This window comes from Filicampus tigris, chromosome 12 (genome assembly GCF_054856515.1).
Source record: "Filicampus tigris isolate MCC_2025a chromosome 12, RoL_Ftig_1.0, whole genome shotgun sequence".
NCBI lineage: Eukaryota > Metazoa > Chordata > Actinopteri > Syngnathiformes > Syngnathidae > Filicampus > Filicampus tigris.
In genome coordinates, this window is record NC_141228.1 from 22,078,286 (window position 1) to 22,098,599 (window position 20,314).

Below are 20,314 nucleotides of genomic sequence, written 5' to 3' on the forward strand. Positions count from 1 at the left end.
GTGTGTCGTTTGGATTATTTTTGCATTCAAAGTGTAGATTTTTATATGGATAGCACAAAAAAAACGAGCATAAAGTCCTTCTTCTGTCTGAGAACGTCCACGTCAAATTGACCAGTGAACTTATTGCTGTTCATGACCGGAGGATTGAAGTTCTTTCTAACGACATGAACTGCTCATGCTCTAAACATGCACAGGTCAATTTGACCCAGGCTCCGTTGATACAAAATTAACTGGAGGGTTGAAGTTGTTTCTCACTACATTAGCGGCGTTGATTTCACACTTTTCAGAATTCTGACATAACATCTATACAAGTCTGAGAACAAGGTGACCTTGTCGGAATCGCCGCTTCGGGAACGACTCGCGCCTTTCACCGTAGCTTCGCACACGAAAACACACACACACACAACAAACACGCGCACACAAAAATCTCCACCTATAGAACGAGGGGACAGATTTACAGCCAGTCGGGGTCACGGGTCGTCCGGCTGGATGCTTTCTTGGAGTGCTCTTTTCTCCCTTTACTCCTTTCTTTCTTTGAGGTGTCCCTTTGGCTCCCACCCCTCCCCCAGCATTCCTCGCTTTTGTTTATTCTACATAAATACAATCGGACCGGGCCACACGGCTTTACATTCCCTACTGCCTTACACACAGACACACACATATACAAAGGAAGCTGCTGACAAAGATGGAGACCACACTGAGAGCAGCAACACCTGACGGCAACCAATGAAACGGAAGATCCGCCAGTGACGTTTTTACACAGCAATTGCCACAAAAGCATCGCACGGATCAGATCATTTCCACCTGGAACTTGTACTGAGTCCAAAAGTTCCAGGGTCAAGCACCTGGAGTAAAGTGTATGTCAGGTGTTGAACTTCGCATCACTCTCCTTGCCTATTGAAGATAAATCGTTGAATGCGAAGATGAACGGCACAGGCAGCTTGTGGAGGGAGGACAAAATAGGAGCTACAGTTTGTGCTTCCTCTTATGTGTTCCGGTTAAGAGTCAAGCAGCAACAATTTGAACCAACGGGAGATGTTTGAGGGAGGGCTGGCTGACTCCAAAGTGAAGTGCATTACAGTAATCCAACTGAGACATGAAGAAGCTATACAGCTTATTGTCTCAAAGTGCTGCTGTGTAGGAAAAGTCTTCAAATGTTGCTAGCTGCTTGAACTGGAAAAGGTTGTTCCAGCCAGATATGTTCAGCTGTAGGCCCCGTCCCAACAAAGGTCCCTGGATCTCTCAAAAGTTCTACCCCATTAGCAGAGTCTTCTTTTTGACCCGGACAAATCAACCCAGAACTACCATTTATACAACTGTTTTTGGGTCTGAATTAATGATGGGAAAATGAGGCTAAAAATTTGCCTAAGCCTCTTTCACACAGATAAAGAGCCCGTAAAATTGGCATGTCAAAGCCAGAAAAGAAGATCCGGAATTGCTTTTTACAGGGACTATGTGCACTTGAACAGAATGACATGGCATCCAGCAATCAGATCGCTTCCACCTAAATTTTCCGGAATTGTAAGTTCTTCCCACTTGTACTGTAGTTCCTGGAACTAACAAGGTTCCAATCAGTATACGTTCAGCATTGCTGTACCCCCTACAAAAGTTGCAGGGTTGAGTTCCTGCTGTTAAGAGAATGTGACTGTTCCTGGACCTCTTGAAAGTACTACTCCAGTCTTCTTTTTGGCCTGATAAGTTACCCCCAGGACCACAATTGGTTCCTTTGGTCCAAACATACAAAGGTCCTCCAAAACTTTGGGGTGTGAAAATAATATTAAATGTTCTTCCCACCACTCAACATTGTAGCATTCCTTTACACTATGTGACGGATTTGCCGTCTTTCAAACAGATATCACCGGAAGACATAGGATAGGAAGATCCAGCATTTATATGTCAGTGCTTTTCACACAGAAACCACAAACATTTTGTGAATTGTCTCATGAGATTGCAGGATGAACCTTCAACATTTACAGGTGAACTTTATTTGAAGTGGGGGCAGGTCAGTCACTCTATCACTGACTATGTTGTTTTTACCGTGCGTAATTTGTATAACTCTGTCCGCTGACGAGAATAAACTGACATCATTTGTCCAAACATGGAAGGAGAGAACACCGCGGAGAATAAAGATGGGGGGAGAGAGTTGGGGAGCCAAGTGTGTGTGTGTGTGTGTGTGTGTGTGTGGTCATGCCAGGTCTCGGCAGCAGTCAGTTGGTAAGGAGATGCGCAGGAATGCGTAGCTTTCCAGTTTAAGGCCCTTTAATGAACATCCAAGTGCTCCATTCTGTCTGGTAGCCGTGTGTGCGGCGCATTTCGAGATCATGTTTGGGGGTTGAGAAAATCCACAGAAAAATGTACCAATGGTGGATGTATCAAACTATTGGATGACTTTTTGTTCGCGGTTGATTTGAACACATTTTCATCTCGAAAAATTGGGTAATTTAAGCGAGAAATGCAGTGGAAAAAGTGTGCTGTAGTTGTTGATTTGGGGGTATTTCGATGGAAGCATGTCGGAAAAACATCTGGGAACTGTTTTAAATTGTGAAAAAAAAAATGCAGCATATGACTCGCTGACTCGTTAAATTTATCATTACTGCATGTTTACTCTTTAGTCCTTTACAATTTTGTTCCATTTTGGCTTCTTAAATTTTACGTTATCCTTCTTTAAATGTGCTTTAGGGTTTCCAAGCCACACCCCCACCTGAGTTGCAGACCAGCCAATCACAGCGTGGCCCAGAAAGGAAAAAAAGTATACGAACGTTAAATGCAACGTATGCCTTTGTAGACCTTTAATATTTTTTAGTTATTTGATAAAAGATTTCTTCTTATAGTTTTGTTTCATTTTGGCTTCTTTGCTTTTTCTTCTAAAATGTTTGAAGTTTGCTAAGCCACACCCACAAAGATGCAGACCAGCCAATCATAGCGCAAAACTGAAAAGAAAATGTGCGAATGTTGAATGTATTCAAGTAAGGTTCATCTTTGCATTTGCTTTTTAACAAATTTCAGACCTTTTAATTGAACAGTTTTGCACTTTTATATTAAACCACACCCCCTGAAACACAGACCGGCCAATCACAGCATGGCACAGAAAAGCGCTCGACTGCTTGTCCGTCTGTAGAAAAACACTAAGCGTTGTTGTAAACTCATTTGTCGAAGTGCTAACGTTACGCTACTAACGTGAGATCTTAGCCAGCTAAGCTAACGAGGCTAGCATGAGACGACTGACCTGTGTGACTGCGGATGTGGACCCTCAGCGTGCCATTGCTGGCAAACTTTTGTCCGCAGTACGGGCAGATCTTCTCCTTCTCGCCCGTGTGAGTCTGAAAAAAAAATATTTCTGCGTCAATACACTTTTGGTCACACTTGTTCCTTCCACATATACACCAGAAGGTGAAAATATTGCTCTATAAACACCTTTGTGCTCACTCTCTGGTTTAAAACATCTTTTAAGGGTGAGCAGTTTTACTGTATTTTAGATTTCATTCATTTTTGTACACTCCTTTTACAGAATGTAGACGATACAAGATGTCACTTTGACAAATTGTTGACTTCATGCTGCCAGGCAAAAATTGAAAAACTCACATATTTTCTACTCGAGTATAACTTTCTCGTGCAATCTTGGTATCAATGAATGTTGAAGGGAACGGTTGTTCTTGTTTTGCTTTTATACAATACAGTGCTATTTTTCTTAGTTCTTTTTTTTTTTAAATCAGAATCACGTAACAAAAATGTGATGTTTGTTGGGAGGGCTTGAACGAAAGAATAGCGTTTCAATGGGGAAAATGTTGAAAAACGAATAAATTGTTACAAGCTTGTCACAGAATGAAATGAACAGGAGGTATCACTGTATAAGAAAATATTACCCTGTCACAAGGTTGTAACTTTTCCGCACCGAAGGTCACGGCGCACATGTGCCCTCATATCCTTTTTCTTCATCTCCCGTCACCTCCTGACCCCCATCGCGCTCGCCGACCTTCCCGCAAACACCTCCACCCAGTCGAACGCACGCAAACCCGCACATGCTTGGCCACCGAGCAAATATCGCCGGTGTTGCCGCGTCGTAAACACACCGCCGTAGGGGAAATGCCTCGAGTGGGGAATGTGGGGAATTTACTGGTAACATATTTTATAGCCCAGTATGGATGTGACTGCTCAGCCAGCGAGCCTGTCATTTGTACTTCTGGCAGAGATGAGATAATCCGCTGCAAAATGTACAATGCGTGCATGTACTTGTTTGCAGCCAGACGGGAAACTACCAGCTGAAATGCCAGATAGAAAAAAAACAATAAAAAATGTGTAATGTGTTTTTTTAGGGGGGGAAAAAAATCCTCATGTAAAAAAAACATATAGTAATGACAGAATTATGAAACACTTTTTGTCATATTTTTTACATACAGATATACATGGAGACTGCTCCTCATTAAGATGTCGTAATATTAGCCATTCTTTGCAGAGGATAAAGAAAATATGCCTTTAAGTACTACATAGAGATACAGAAACTCCGATGCAATTCGTTAGCCTTACAACGGCCTTTCGCATTATGTATTTGCATTAAGCTAGTGGGGGAATTCCTGAAGCAAAGTTCATTGGTTGATTTTAAACAAACATTATGTAATTCTCTTTGTGTTATGTTTATTTTGACATTAACCTTCAGCTGGGAATGGCATTAAAACAGCTTGAAGTGGGATTGATCTCTATCTACCAAACTGTTGCTTGTTGTGAGGTGAGTAGAGCTGAGTTCACCACCACCAAACAGTGCTCTTATCTCAAAGTCAAAGTAAAAAATCAGCCAAAGTGAAGACTTGAATCTGAAAAAAAAAACCTCTCAAATAATATGTTTTTCAAATAACACTCAACTAGATCTCTCAAAGTCACACATTTACTTTTCTTTGTAGCCATCCGCTTCTCCTCATTGACAATTGCACGATGTTTTTGTGGTTCAGCAAAAAAATAACAGAATATATTGGAACCGCTCGGAGGACGGTGAGCTCAAACCGAGTGGAATATCGCAAGACTCACTGGTGGCATTGTAGCCACTTCTAGAATAACTACCAAAATACTTTGATTTTCAGCGGCAGAGCAAGAACCGCGATTGGTTTGGAAGGATTCCTGAGCACTTGGCAGCGTCAACACAATGTCCTCCAACACTCGGCTTATTGATTACAATTGTTTCTGGTGAAAATATCCACCACTAGCCCCGTTCCAATTTTTTTTTTTTAAACCTGCGGCCGGCCGGTTGAACTTTAGAAGACATTTTTCATTTGTACAAAGTCACTTGTCAGTTGAAAAAAATGATTGAAAGCCCAAGAAGGCCTCACGTTCCAAGGCGAACGTTTTGGAAGAGCAATGGCAGCGAGATCAAACTCGGAACGTGCGCCGAGCTGTTTGGCTTCACTCGTCGCTGCCATTACTTTTGATTTGCATCAGGCCGGACAAAATGTGAGGCGGCGTAGCAAGTCTAAACGAACATGGCATTGAGAAATATTTGACACGGTTTTGTGACGGGCAAAGTCTGCGGTCAGCAGGTTGTCGTTTCCAGCACCGGCACAACTTTGATAGTCACGAGGACCAGCTGGTGGAAAGGCCGCATTGGTGTCGCTATTTAGGAGTATTCTTTTCTTTGTCCAGTGTATTATTTTCTTACTGTAGTTTCGTCCAGTTTTTGTTTGGGTAATATTTTTTTTCAATATTTATGTATAATTCATCAAATATGTTTTTAGTTTTGGTCTAACAGACAACGAAGAAATTAATATAACTAAAAGAGAATACATTTTTATCTATTTTGTAGTCTTTATTCAAAATGGTAGTTTTGTTCTTAAGATTTTGTATTATTTCCTATTATGGTTGAATTTTTTTTTTTGTAAATTTTGTGTATTTTTCAGCATTTTTAATTTTTAGTTTTGTCTGATTTAGTTTTGGGTTTTTCCTAATATTTATAGTTTTTTCACAAGTTTCGAATGTTGTTGACAAATATTTTTCTTTCTGTTAATGTGTTTTGAATGTAATAGCTGTGTTCTTTTGCGTAATACTTTGCCATTGTTGTCTAATTTCTGTCTAGTGTTTTTGTATTTTGAAATCACGGTTTTCATCTTATGTTTGTATTATTCACAAATATGTCTGTATTTTTCATCTAATATTTTTAAATATTTTTGTTGCTAATGTTTATCCTTTTGTCACATTTGTGTATATGTTTACTTGTATTTGTATATTTTTCATCAAATATACAGTCTGTGTATTTTTTTGGTCTATAACTTTGTTTTTCCCGGTATTTCTAATGTTTCCCGTTTCTGTCTAACATTTGGGCAAAATGAGAGCGGGCGTAGTCAGCCTAAGCGAACATGGCATTGATAAATATTTGCCATTATGTTCCACGGGGCAAAGTTTGCGGCCAGCAGGTTGTCGTCTCCTGCGCTTGGGCCACTTTGATCCCGATCCGCGATCCCGCAGCGGCCTCCGCGGTCCCCACTGCTCTGAGACGGCACCCGTTGGCCACGCGGCAAGAAGCCGCTGACGATTTCAATCTGGACACACGTTGCCAGATCAGGGGGCTGCTAATCAGCGGCTGGATCAGTTTTGGGGGCTCTGTAAGCCCGCTGAGCGAATGGACGAGCTGCCATTTTGAATCAAGGAAGAGATCAATTCCGAGCTTTTGTACTGGCCTCCCTACCCGGGCGGAGATGGACGTTTCTTGACAGCCATCAACACTGCTGCGCTTACATTTAGTAGCGAAGTCATTTACGTGGCCAAGGCAAGCCATAAAACCTGCTTGAGAGGCATTACACAAGGCAAGAAGAAGTTCAAAGCATTCCAAAGTCATATGACTATCCAATACATAGAGGCACATATTGCCTAATATTTTGGCATTGTTTTCTAATATTGTTGTCCAGTGATGTCGTATTGTTTCTAATATTTTAATATTTTCTGTATTGTATGTTTTGTAATATTTTACAGTAAATTTATTATTTTTGCTATGATATATCTACTTGTGGATTTTACATTTTTTTCTAACATCTGTGATTTGTTTTCTTGTAATACTGCACTCCTTTTTAGAGGCATTTATGGGGTTTTGTCTAATATTTTATTTTTTGTCACTATTTTTCCCAATTCTTAAAATACTATTCTATTTTTCCAAATATTTTATTCTAAGATTGTTTTGGTATTTTTGCTGATATTTTTCCAAACTTTTCTAAAGCTGGTTTATTTCTTGTCTAATATTGCATGTATTTATTTTTCACAACTAATTCACTAGTTTGAGTGTAATAGTTATACATATTATGCTCATATTTTATTTTTGTCCCCCTTTTTAGTTTTTGTCTAATATCTTCCCTATTTTTTTAAATATTCCTATTAAATTTGTATTCATTTTATTCTTAAGCAATATTTTCTAAATTATGCTAATATTTATGTATTTTAAGAAAAATGTTAGTACTTTCCCTAGTATACTGTATTTGTATTTTTTTTTTTTTTTACAATATTTCCATATTTTTCTAACTCATACGTCACTTTTCTTTCGAGCATTTGGTTATTTTTTTCGTCTTTTTCCCCCTTAATATTTCAGTTTTTCTCCAGTGTTTGCGTATTTTTGTCTGACATTCATCCTCTCATATTATTGTGTAGTTTTTTTTGGTTTGGTTTTTTTACATATTTAGCTCATGTATTGCTTTGGCTTTCATTTGATTCATAATTTTACCTAATGTTTTGACATGAGCGTTTCACCCTGTAACCAAACAAAGAGAAGTCACCAACGCTCACCTTCTTGTGGCTCTTGAGGACGGAGGGCGTAACGAAGGCCTTCTCGCACAGGTCACACTTGTACTTCTTGTGGCCGTCGTGCACCACCTGGATGTGCACGTTGAGCGTGTCCTTGCGCTTGAAGGTGGCATTGCACTGGTCGCACTTGAATGTCCGCTCACCTGCCGAGAGAGGGCTTCTTTGTCAACAAAAGCTTTTCCCAGGCTAGACCTTTTTTTGTCGCTCCGGAACAATTTGTCCGAGGCTATTACGGCGACTATAAAGGACGACCCTGAGCCAACAATGTCCTCCTGTATTGCGCGTGACGTAAGTTTAAAGTAAACATGAAATGATTCTTTGACAGAATAGAACTAAAAACAGACAAAGGTCCAGACAGCAAATTGGGCTACAATCACAGCTTTTTCTCCTCATCGAACCCTTTCGTTGCATTCAGGAACAGCAATAATGTCCCGGGTCAAATAAATCTTAAAAACAAAAACAGCTAAGGCAGCAAGAAAGAGCTTTAACCCTCCTGGTTTTTTTTTTCAGTCACAGCAATAATGCAACTGGGTCAAATTGATCCAAGCGTGCATGTTTGAATCAGGTCTACTTTGTGGTGCAGGTGGTGTAAATGAATTAATTATTATCAGCATCTTTAATATACACAGTTAATCAGTACCTTATGTAGACACCACAATAACATCATCCACTTGATACTACGAAGGAGCACTGCTATCATATAGCCTGCCTCTTCATACTACCGTGGTGAGAAATGCCTTGAGCTTTATCGCGCCTTTGTCGTTTGTGACAATGCGGGCCACACAAACCGATGCAGTCACTCGTCCTACAGCGAACACAATATCTTGATGCTAAACTAACAGATACGCGTGAGACTCTTTTGCTACTGTATGGCCTTGAACAAACAGGCATAGTGCGCAGCCATGGGGAAAAACAAACCTTATTTCGCCATGCAGGTTTCTGTATTGCTATACGTTAGCATAGCAACAGTTAGCATGCCACCATTGTATCAAGTCTCATAGTACACGACCAAAGCGAGAAACGTAAAATCTTTATCAATCTGCCTCAGCGCTTTCTCGTCCTAGGTTGCTGTCTTGCTACATGTTAGCATACCAGCTGATAGCATTTGCGCTAATCTCGGTCAAAATATACCTGACCTCAACTCCTTATCCTCCTTTGACTCCTTTAGCCAAATGTGGTTGCTTGGTTCAGGATAACCTCCTAAATCAGAAGCAGTCTGATCTGGATTGGTGATGTTATTACTGACCTAATCACTTTAAAAAAAAGGGAGACCCACAGGGTTCCATTTTAAGACCGCTTCTTTTTCTTTTATATGTAATAACATCTGTGATTAATCATGGCAGGCAAACACAGAGAAAACCAAATATTTTTTTGAATCACATTTCTCCATAAGATTCACTTTTTTCCCCAGTAGGCCTACACTCACTGTAGACGTGGTCATTCCACATGCCCCTGAATAGGACCCTCCCCTCATACACAGTTCAGTAAATACTGGAAATGCTCTCCTGATACTACTTGCAGAAATCTTGTTCTTTAAGCAAAGCGTCATCTCATCTCCATCCTGATTATTATTTTTATTTATTTATTTAGTATTCTTAACACAAAACCATCAAAACTGGAGATGATTAGATTGTCCTTACTGTTATGGATGAGGAGGTGGCGCTGTAGCGAGAAAGGGGTTCGGAAGAGGGCCTTGCACTCGTCGCACTGGAACGGTCTTTCCTCCGAGTGGGTCTACGAGCGCAGAGAGCGGGAAGCAGAGAACAACAGAGCGGCGTCAGCGTGTTTATCCAAGTCGACGTGACGGGATCATCCACGAGGCTCTCGACCAGCGCCGCTCAGCTCTGTTGACTTGATGAAGACAAGCGGCTCGGAGGGGATTAAAGTTCAAAGTGCTTCTGTTTTTGCTCCTCCGCCACGCTGCCCTCTATTTATCTGCCTGAGTGACACCTCAATCCCCAAAGTAAACACGGAGGAGTCCAAGGGGTCGCAAGTGCGGAGCGCAGATTATACTTGCAGCCACCAGTGAGACCCTGATGGACAGCTCGGACGGCAGCCCAACTGACATGACGCTGTTTTCGAATGAAAATTCTGTCAAACTGCGAATTGGAGCCTGAAAATGTCAGCATGTAAAATTAGCTCTTGTGGAACGTTTACATTGGGGCGTTCCTCTGAATGTCTTTTAATGGCCCACCGCCATGTTCTTATCATAGATTTTAAATAAAATGGTTTGGTTAAATATTTAGGCGTTTAAATAAACAGTGTTTAATTCGCTTTTGTTGCATGCTTGATTTATGTGTTGCTCCTCTGTGTGTTTAAAGTAGCACTTGTTTAAAGGTTTATAATTGCCGTAACTTTTAAGGATGTATAGCACATTGAGTTATCTTGTGTATGAAATGCGCTCTGCCTTGCCTTTATATCTGAGTTTTACTGTAAGCGCCAACTGGGAGTGACCAACAGCTTGAAGCGAGCACGCTGAGCTTCTTAGAAGTTGTGGTGTGCGCGTGTGCGTGTGTGTGTTCGGATATGGTCTCGCTGTGAATGTTCACTTTTCATTTTGTGTCAACTTCTCACCTTCTTGTGGTTCTTGTAGACGTTGCGGTGGGCGAACTCTTTGCCGCACAGTTTGCACTTGTACGGCTTGTCCTCGCTGTGGATGATCTTGTGCGCCGTCACCTGGTCGAGGCGCTTGAACGAACGGCTGCAGATCTCGCATGTGTACGGACGCTTCTCTGTCAAGCCAAGAAAAAAAAAAAAAAAAAAGGTCAACATTTTACAAATGATAAGAGACGCTCTGAAGTGATGTTTATGAGGCTGGTTTGTCTCACCTGAGTGTGTGATCATGTGTCGTTTGAGCTGGTTAGTGGAGATGAATTTCTTGTCACATGCGTGGCAGTCGAATATTTCGTGTATCTGGGAGATTGTGAAAGAAAATGCTTGTTTTAGTAAAAAAAAAAAAAAAAAAAAATTATAGTATTTTTGCATTATTCACGCTCACAGAAAAGCATCCATAGCTGAATTGCACATATCATAGCAGCTATTAGAGTACAACCTAGTTTGTCCTAGATAAATATGACATTTTTTATAGTTTTAGCTTGCAGCGCTAAATTAGCCTAAAAAATGTCACAGTGAGGAATCATGTCCCCAAATGTAATCTTGCTGAGTTGCTGTTAGCCTGGGAGCTAACAACAATATTAGAGCTCAGCCCAGATTTGGCAATAATGTGTCACATGGACACAAAACTTGGAATTTTACTTCACAAGATGAGCAATACGATTTTCCCATTCAGATGCTAACATAAATAACTTGCATGGAAATGATCAGAAAGGCTTTTTTTTTTTTTTTTTAATCCAAACAATATTTCTCCCCTTTTCGCAATCAACCCTGTTGAATATACTGTTTGTCAGACATCTTCCAAGGCGAAGTAGTTTTATTTTATTTTAGTTTTAAAAAAACATTAACACTTCTCAAGTCACAAGTCAATAATATATATTGTGTTTATTTTCATTTAATATTGTCATATTGCTGTCTTCATTTTTTTTTATTCTTCATTTCATATTTTTGTTTTTATTTTCTGAATCCAATTTAACAATTTTATATTTTTCCTCTAATGCTTTTGTCTTGTTTACTCAATATTTTTGTATTTTTCATCTAATATTTTTGTGTTCTTTTAATATTTCTGTACTAGTCATCTAATAATTTCATTATTCTACCATCTATTTAATAAACGTTTCAATCTCTAATATTGCTTACCTTTCTGTGCTCTTGCAGATTTAGAGACGACGAGCACTTCCTGTTGCATATGGTGCAAGTCAGTTTCCTTCGCGCACTTCCTAAAAAAAAACAATTTAAAAAATTGTGTTGATTTCTTATATGTTCTGTTTGTATGCATCGCTGCTTCTTTATGTGTTAAAGAATCAGTTGTTTGAAGAGTTATAATTACTGTGACATTGATGCTAATTTCCATTATCCCATATTTGGTGTTTCATATCATTAAAACGACTAAACATCTGGTTTATTCAAAAGTAAATGAATAAATACTGTGATGGCGATTAGATCTTATTTGGTGATCACATGACCCTTATCCGTCCTGTCTGATCCACTTCCCCCCCACCCACCCACCGTCCAGACCACACCGGGGACCTAAATCTCAGCTCAATCACCCGGTGATATCAAAGTCTCCATCTCGGCTCACCCGTGGCCTACATCCTGCCCTAAATAGCCAAATTACCCGCAGCCCAGAAGGTGCCGCTGCGCAATTACGTGGTAATTAGAGACGAAGACGGCAGAGCTACTGGAGGAGCCGTAAAAGCGCCGCTGACCTGTGTGAACGTTCCCTTTATGTTTCTTCAGCGCGTCCTTGCTCTTGAAGCGTTTGCCGCAGCTTTCTTCCTTGCAGATGAAGCGGGCGTCGCCTTTACACGCCTCCTTGTGCTGCTCGAAACTGCAGGGATAGGATAGTATGCTAAGTCAAATGCAAAGTCTGTGCGAGAACTAAATCTTGAGTCTGAAGCTTCAAGTCCAAGTTACTGTGGTGCGAGTCAAGTGGAGTATGCAATACATTTCAACGTAAGTCCAGTAAAATCACCCCCACCCCCCACCCAGCTGACATAGTGTATGCAGAACAATGTGAAAGTCTACCTGGATTCTGAACTGAAGGAGCTGTGGCACAGGGAACACTGGTGATGGGCTTTGGAGTCTCCCGAAGGGCTCACCGATTCGGAACAGTGCAACACGCTGGAGGAAAAGTCCAAATCAATTCGCAATGCTTAGAAGTTGGGTAGTAACACTCAAGACACACATTTTGAAGGTCTTGTCTCATCTCGGTCCAGCCATATTCTGGAACCGCTCTTCTATTGACTTCATTCATGTGACAATAAGGAAAAAGCCTTCTTCCCAGAAGAAGAAAAGTGAGTGACTACCTGAACTGAAACAAAGGTAATCCGTGTGTCATGATCAAATCATCCATTTCGTTTAAGACTATGGTGCTACAAGACTGCTGACCAGGATGTTTTTCCTTCACTATCACGGCGATATATGAAGAGGGAACGCACTGTCGCTGCAGCGCTTGCTTGACGGGGAACTTCTTGCCGCAGTTCCTGCACTTGAACTCCTTCTCGTCCGTGCTGGGCCTCTGGTGCAGGCTCTGCAGGTGAGCGGCCAGGATCTCCTCGCTGGGGAAGCTGCTCTCACACAGCAGACACGGGTGGTCCTCCTTCTTGATCACCAGTTCTGGGGTCACACAAGTCAATGGCGGCGGTAAGATGGAGGAGTTTTTGCTGATGCGGCAGGTGTGGAAGAGTCTCGCCGAGCTTCTCTTTGAAATTCTGGGTTGCCAACCACTTCAATGACAAACTGTTGTCTGTAGATGGCGGCGTTGGGTAGATTTGGATTAAGGATCAGCACAGTTTTTGAGTAGAAGATAAAGATCAGGTGGTGGATTTCGGCCTGTCAATTATGAGTGAGAGGAATGCTAACAGTACGGGACATGTATTGCATAAGCTAGAGCTGCAACGGTATATTGGCAACTAATCGATTATCAAATGAGTCAATAAATATTTTCGTAATCGATTAAGCGTTTAGAGAGCTCGTTTAATTCAAAATGTCCAAATCCTCACAATTTCAGCCTCTCAAGAGTAAATGTCAGATTTCTGTAGTCTTCAATAAAAGCAGACTGATTATGTTTTTCAAAAGAAGTCATTTGGAAACATCTGCTTTGATTTTGGACAACGATGATCAACGTACCCATTTCAACCAGGTGCTTTGCCTCTTTGCTGCTCTCGTCCTCATCTTTGCTGACCTCCTCCTCTTCCTCCTCCTCCTCCTCCTCCATGTCGCTGTCCAGGAAGCCGATGAGGAGCTCCGTGTCCGTCTCGATGTCATCCACGGCCAAGTAGAAGATGTTCTCGCCATCCTGAACACCAGAGGCTGATTTGATTGATAGAAATTGCACAGCTCTCCGGAACATCAAAATGGATGCACAACAACGCTGTGGAGTGATCACAAGGATGACTCGAAGGCTAATCTCGAAAAAGTTTCCATTAAACAATGCAAGAGGGTCTTTAGCCCTTAATATACCGTTCGGGTCAAATTTGACCCATCTTGACATGTGCTTAACCATGACAACGTGCCTGCTTACAACACCCAGAGCATCCCACAGTTCCTGACGCAAAAGACATATATATTATTTAAATATTTTTTAATCAGCACAGTTTTTGAGTAGTTGTCACGTCGATTACACTGGCCAACATTTTTTTTTTTTTTGGGGAGTGCCAAAGATATTTTAATGGTCTCTGGCTAATTCTGGGCTGCTGAGTGCGAAAACTGACATCTGTTTCTTTTAAAAAGACAAACAATGCTTTTTTTCCTCCACATTCCTTCGATTAAGGTGATTTAAGCATTTTAGAAATCAGTTTCACTGTACAGTCTTTTAGTCATTTCAAAAAGCTACTAGTCACTGAGTTAATTCATTTTTCGCATGCGTGTCTGTGACGAGGAGATGATCGTTCGGCAAAGTGAAAAAACAACAGGTCAAAGAGGTGTACTTCACTACATTAATACCCCCAATAGCCTGCGTGATTGTTCGCCCGGAGGTCACCCGCATGCGTCGTAAAGTGCTGCCTTTCGTCAGCGCTGACATTTATTGTGCCGCTTAATTGTTATTTATGCCTATTTGAAATCCCCTCTGTTTGGACAAAATGCAGGTTTGACGTCATTGGCCGGATGTCTCGGGACAACAAAGTTAATGAAGGCATTTTTTGAAGGTTTTGATCTGGTGAACTTTGAACCCCGCTCACTTGTCACTCAGCGTGGTCGTAAGGCTCAAATATATCACCTTTGATTTTCGTATGTTACCTCCAAAAGCAGCCACGCTGGCCTGAAGCCCCAAACTACACACTGGCGGTCAAGTCAGTCTTTTAAAAAAAAAAAAAAAACTTCCGACTTTTTCTGCGTGACACGTGTACACTCAGGGCAAACAATGAGGCGCTCTAAAGTGGGCTCACCAGTATAAAGAACCAATACTCACATTGTATTATGACTATTTTGTTGTTGTGTGTAAAGTGCTTTGTTACAGCTGTAGCTGTTGGGAAATGCGCTATATGGAATAAAATTGAATTGTATTGTATTGTATTGATTTGTTGTATGCGCCTTCATCAGTAATTGAAGTCTCAAGGCTTTTTGAATATGATGCCACAAGCTTGGCACACCTATCTTGAGGCGCTTTGGTGTACAGCCATGATCGAGAGCTCCCCAGAGATGTTGAATGGGATTCGAGTCTGGGCTCTGTCTGGGCCACTCAAGGACACTGACAGAGTTGTCCCGAAGCCACTCCTTTGATATCGTGGCTCTGTGTGCTTCGGTTTGAAAGATGAACCGTCGCCTGAGTCTGAGCTCAAAAGCGCTCGGGAGAAGCTTGTCATCAGGAATACTTGTTCCAAAAAAAAAAAAAAAAATTCACATCATCACTATGGCGTGTAGTGTGTAGAATTTTTGGGGAAAAAAAAAAAGAATAAAAGTGGGAAAAGTGGGAGATTAAAATGTATTAAATTCATGTAGCTCATGATTTATTGTAAACAATACAAAAAAAATACATTAGTGGCACAAGCCATTTAAAATTTAGCCTACAATTGACAATTATTTAACGGTTGGATAATTTCTAAATAAAAATAATTACATGCCAAAAAAATGTGTATTTTATTGTTAATATAAATATTTATATACACATTTTAATGGTCCTTGAGAACAAAAATTTTGCTCACCGGACATCCAATGTGGGAAGTAAGAAGAAGTAAGTCTTTTTTTTAAACAAGTATTTGCATTTATGCTTAAGTACAGAATGGGAATACTTTTTCCACCTCTTATGGTGGATTCATTAGATGCAGCTAATGGGATTAAATTCTTTGCAAAAAAAAAAAAGATTTTGCAAGGATAATGATCGGTTTGGTTGCCAAATGACAAGGATAATCATAATAATAACAATATGCGGTACACACCACAACGATTCTGGAGCAGAGAAGCACGCTATTGTCTGGCGCGACTTATTAAAAGTGGTATTAAAAGGCTCCATTGTGTCCGCTGGAGAGAGGAAACGTACCTGAATGGCTGCCAGGTTCTTCTGCTCCTGCGAGGGCGCCTGGTGGACAAAACGCAGCCAGTTGGCGTAGCGCGGGTTGCTGGCGTCCAGGATATACAGGACGTCACCCTTACTGCCACGAACCTGCAATGGGCAAAATAGCACACGACAGTGTGATGCTTTATACAAACATACAGCAATAAAAACCTTAAGCAGGTTTTCCATTATGATCTCATCGTAAGGCATCAGCACAGTATCAATGCCAGTTTTGTTGACCAGTCTATGGCAATCTGCATCGTGTGTTAGCCTGAAGCTAGCAAAGCATTCTTCACATGTAGAAAGTAGCTTGTTCACCTACAAATCACACACAATCCAAATGGCAAAACGTACACTCACCTCCCACATCAGTCTCGTGTCGGAGCTTTCATCCAGCTCGCACGGCAGCTTCTTCTCGCCTGCGAAAGGGCCAAACTTTTCTCCCTTTGGAGATAAAACAAAAAAAAACGTTGTGAAACAGAAATAAACATTTTTTTAAACACACAATAATAAAAGTTGATAACATATCTCGTTAAAGTAGAAGTCTAACCAAAAATGTTACTTTACAGTAATATGTTCTACAAGCCCCCATTAGTCTAAACACGGCATTCTGATTAATGTTACGTTTCTGGAATAAGAATTAAGCAGCAATATTTATCTATATTCATCCATATGAGGAGGCGGCCATTTTGCCACTTGCTGTTGACTGAAAATGACATCACAGTGCCTCAGGGCTCAGGTAACTAGTTCAATCACGACTCACCTAGTATATTCTGGGTTTGGTCATCGGGTTTTGTACGCTGAGCTCTTATGATGCATTCGAGGAAGGTGGGAAGTCGGATTGATCCCTCTCGTAGCAGTTGCAACCTCAAATCTTCCAGGTGAATGTAAATAACAAAGACGTCTGATTCTGATTGTCCTTCATATTTTCTCGTCTTCATATAAATAAAGGATATCCTCTCTTCTAAGCATTTTAGACATTTCTGAGAGTAAATTGATGAAGTTAGCACAAACTATATTGTGTTATGTGAAGTTATGTCATATAACTTCATTCAGACTTCCCACTTTCCTGGAACGCACCATTAGGCCCTGTGATGTCATTTTTAGTCGAAAGCAAGTGGCAAAATGGCTGCCACCTGAGATGGATGAAAACAGGTGGATCGGTTTCTGCTGCTTAATTCATAATCCACAAACACAATATTCATCAGAAGACTACTGAGGTGAATAGAACATATTATTGTTAAGCAAATCTTTCACTTGACTTCCCCTTTAAAACATTATATTACGTTATTACACGATTTTGATTTTTTTTTTTTTGTGGCAGCAATATGCATTAAACCCCGAAATATTACATATTCGTAATAATATTATTACATATTGTATTTTGCAGTGGATATCACCGCAGAAGTCATTTGTCCCACACTTGTGTGTAACAAGTGAACGCAACTTGCCAAACTTCAGGCAGGGGGCGTGGGGACCGACACGTCATCTTCCCCCCCTTTTTTAAAGAACTACTTCAACTAAACAGCGAGGAGATGCTCCCTAAATGCCTATTCGCACGTCATTTGCTGTAAAGTTGACTAATTGTGTCGAAGTGATGTCGTGAAGGAGAACTCGGCGAACGTTAGAGGGGAAAATGGTGACGGTGGAGTGTAGAGGAAAAAACACACACACACAAAAAAAAGTTGTGTTGCGACGTGGCACTTCACGTCACAACTCGCTCGCCGCGTTTGACAGCCACTTTGAAAAGAGGGGCCAGCTCGAAACAAAACACGCCGATTTCGAGAAAGTTCGATCGAGGTGGGGAAATTAAGACAAACCTTTTTGACCCGCCGCGCCGTGAACAGACCGATTCCATCCTGGACTTTGGACGACTGGAGGGAGAATCTGTCCGGCACGTACATCCCCAACATGGTGTGCTGTCATGAGCGGCAAACAAAAGCAGAAAAGTCGACAAAATGGACGTTTTGGAGGCAGGACGTCAGAGGCGAGGGAGCATTCTCACTTAGAATTTCTTCACGTCCTCCACGGCGGGGATAGTCCAGGTGCGGGTCCGGACCCCGGTCCAGGTCGGACTTGTTGCTACTCGGCTCAGGGCAGGAAAGGCAAACGACGCCTTCTGATTGGTCCAAAAAGTTTGTAACTGGAAGCTGGACCTTTTGCTGCATCCAATCAATGCCGCCTCAGCAAAATCGTGATCGTTAAATTCATGGAATATGGATTGTTCTATTTATTTCTATTAAATATTTTGATACATTTCCATTTTGATATTTTGAGTATTGTTATATTGTACATATTACATACATATTTTATCATTACTTTTAAGGTGCAAGTTTTCTTTTAGTTTCTTATAGTTATTTAGATTATGATTATGTAATTAGATGCATTTATATTTTCTTGTATCGTTTCTTTATCAGATTTTATTGTATGCTATCAGATTTCATTTTGATCAGTTAACATTGCTAAAAAAAAAATACATTTTTTATTTTGAATTATCGAACATTTGCATTATTATATTTTTATCGTGTTTTATTTGTATTATAGTATTAGGTAATTTAATAAAAAAATATGATCTTACTGTATTTATTTTATTGGTATTCTCATATGAAATAAGACTGACAAGCTGTATAACGTGCCTGCATTTTGATGTGAGTGTGTTATTATTGGCATTATTTTATTATTCCAAATCAGACCTCCATCAAAAGTTAATTAGTTAGCAGGCTATTTGCTGGTTCACAAGTTGGGCAGCGCCATTTTTATTTTGGGAAGGACATGAGACAAATTCAGCGGGTTAAGGTTAGGATCTGTGTTCTCGTAAATCGAGCTCGCCAGATTTGGGTCTTTTGGGGTTCACTGATGATTTGCGTGACACCAAATCTTGCTCAAATTCCCAAATTATTTGAACATCTTTACCTATGTAGTGTGAGTGTATATGATGCTATTTATATTTCATTTTAGACAGACGGGCGTCACATTCTTTGGCATCGGTGAAGTGAATGTCTTTAAAATGACAGACTTCTCCCGTGGTTTATTATAAATCTCCAGCAAGATCCGGTCCAGACATCGCAAACCGCTTCAGCCTGATGGACGAGGGCGGCACTGTACGTTGAACAAATTGACAAAGCAGACGACAGAGACGCATTTGTCTCTTAATTAAAGACGTTCCCGACCAAGACTTGGACTCTTTGGGACCGCCGCCAGCCGTCGCTTTTTCTCGGACCGCCGGCTGATGTCAGCCCGTGCCAAAAATGACAAATCACGTTTAGGACACAGCCGAGAGGAGATTCTTTCAGAATGGAGCAAATATTTTCTCTGGAGGAAAAACCTCCCGTTTGGCCAACGCACAAACGCTTCCATACACCATTTTCCCAAATTGATGTGTGCATTTTTTTCCCCCCCTTCAAATGGCCCAAACCTGATACTGCTACGTTGGGAGGGGGCCCGGCCACCCCCGCCCGCCTTGCTGCAACTCCCTATTTCAAGGCCGAATAAACCATTTCCTGAAGCGGCGAGGTCATGGGTGTTTTCATTTGGATGAGCCTGTGTCGTCTTTTGGGGGAATTACAGAGCTGATGAAGCAGGAGAAATTACAAGGTGGACCTCACTTGTTGTTTTGCAGCTCCAGTTTTTGCAGCCTGGACACGAGCCAATGCTAATGTTAGGAAAACTTTGTTGTTGTTTTGTAGTACCATTTTCACATCAATGAGTCAGTCAGTTTGTTTTGAAGAACGGAATTGTTACTTTTGAAAACAGCTCAATCTGTTTTAAAAGTACTTTATAATTTTGATACAGTTAGCATGATTTCCTATGGCGAAATGAAGGTCAACCAGTGTTGTGAAACATGAATTGTTGTTGCTTTTATTTTTCTGGATGTGTGTGTTGAGGCCGACAACAACTGACCGCATAATAGCTCCCATTCACGCATGCGGTGAGTACAAGCATCCGCCTTTATCAGCAGCGCTTTCCTGGGCTACCCATGACACTCTGGCAGCTCCCTGGAAGCTCCTCCGCATTGTTGCGGGGCAACGGGAGGCCAATGGAATTCAGGTGGCAGGAGCCTCTGAGCATTTCCTCCAAGTGGGGAGCGCTCCATTGACGCCGAGCGTACTTGACGACATTCACCTGAACTTTTCGCCATGACGTCACACACGGACGTCCGGGTGGAATAAGCAAGATTGTCTGCCTACACCATCAAACAGGAGTGACACGTAGCACCAAAGGTTGTTTTAAGGATTCTCCAAAACATGGAAAGAAAAATTGTCACCAGTTTCACCTTTCAACACAAAATCAGATTGCAGTGGGAAAGTAAAGTTTCAAGGATGCTAGAAACTGAAAAGGAAGTCGAATTGTGTGATTTGAGGCGGCCATTTTAGGGTGAATCGTAGCCCTCGTACTTTGACAAAATCCTAGTAGGGAATTCAACCAACCAAACCC

At 41.1% G+C, this 20,314-nt stretch overlaps 1 protein-coding gene across 3 annotated transcripts in view; it reads right to left on the bottom strand.

Annotated features, from left to right (window-relative positions):
• prdm5 (PR domain containing 5) overlaps nt 1-17,996 on the bottom strand; it is a 48,501-nt gene extending 30,505 nt beyond the window's left edge. For 2 of the 3 annotated variants that reach the window (XR_015088912.1, XM_086046722.1), the window contains exons 1-14: nt 17,886-17,996; nt 17,701-17,799; nt 16,241-16,324; nt 15,866-15,988; nt 13,516-13,684; nt 12,825-13,002; nt 12,412-12,507; nt 12,093-12,214; nt 11,524-11,603; nt 10,599-10,683; nt 10,345-10,502; nt 9,411-9,504; nt 7,753-7,913; nt 3,227-3,320 (exon numbers count right to left, since the gene is read on the bottom strand). Coding sequence is in view for 2 of the 3 variants with exons in the window: in XM_086046722.1 (XP_085902848.1) it covers nt 3,227-3,320; nt 7,753-7,913; nt 9,411-9,504; nt 10,345-10,502; nt 10,599-10,683; nt 11,524-11,603; nt 12,093-12,214; nt 12,412-12,507; nt 12,825-13,002; nt 13,516-13,684; nt 15,866-15,988; nt 16,241-16,324; nt 17,701-17,793 (1,537 nt within the window). In the remaining variant the exon portion in view is untranslated. The remainder of the gene's footprint in view (nt 1-3,226; nt 3,321-7,752; nt 7,914-9,410; nt 9,505-10,344; nt 10,503-10,598; nt 10,684-11,523; nt 11,604-12,092; nt 12,215-12,411; nt 12,508-12,824; nt 13,003-13,515; nt 13,685-15,865; nt 15,989-16,240; nt 16,325-17,700; nt 17,800-17,885) is intronic. The other variant, XM_086046723.1, reaches the window with a different exon arrangement.
• Between the last annotated feature and the right edge of the window lie 2,318 nt (nt 17,997-20,314).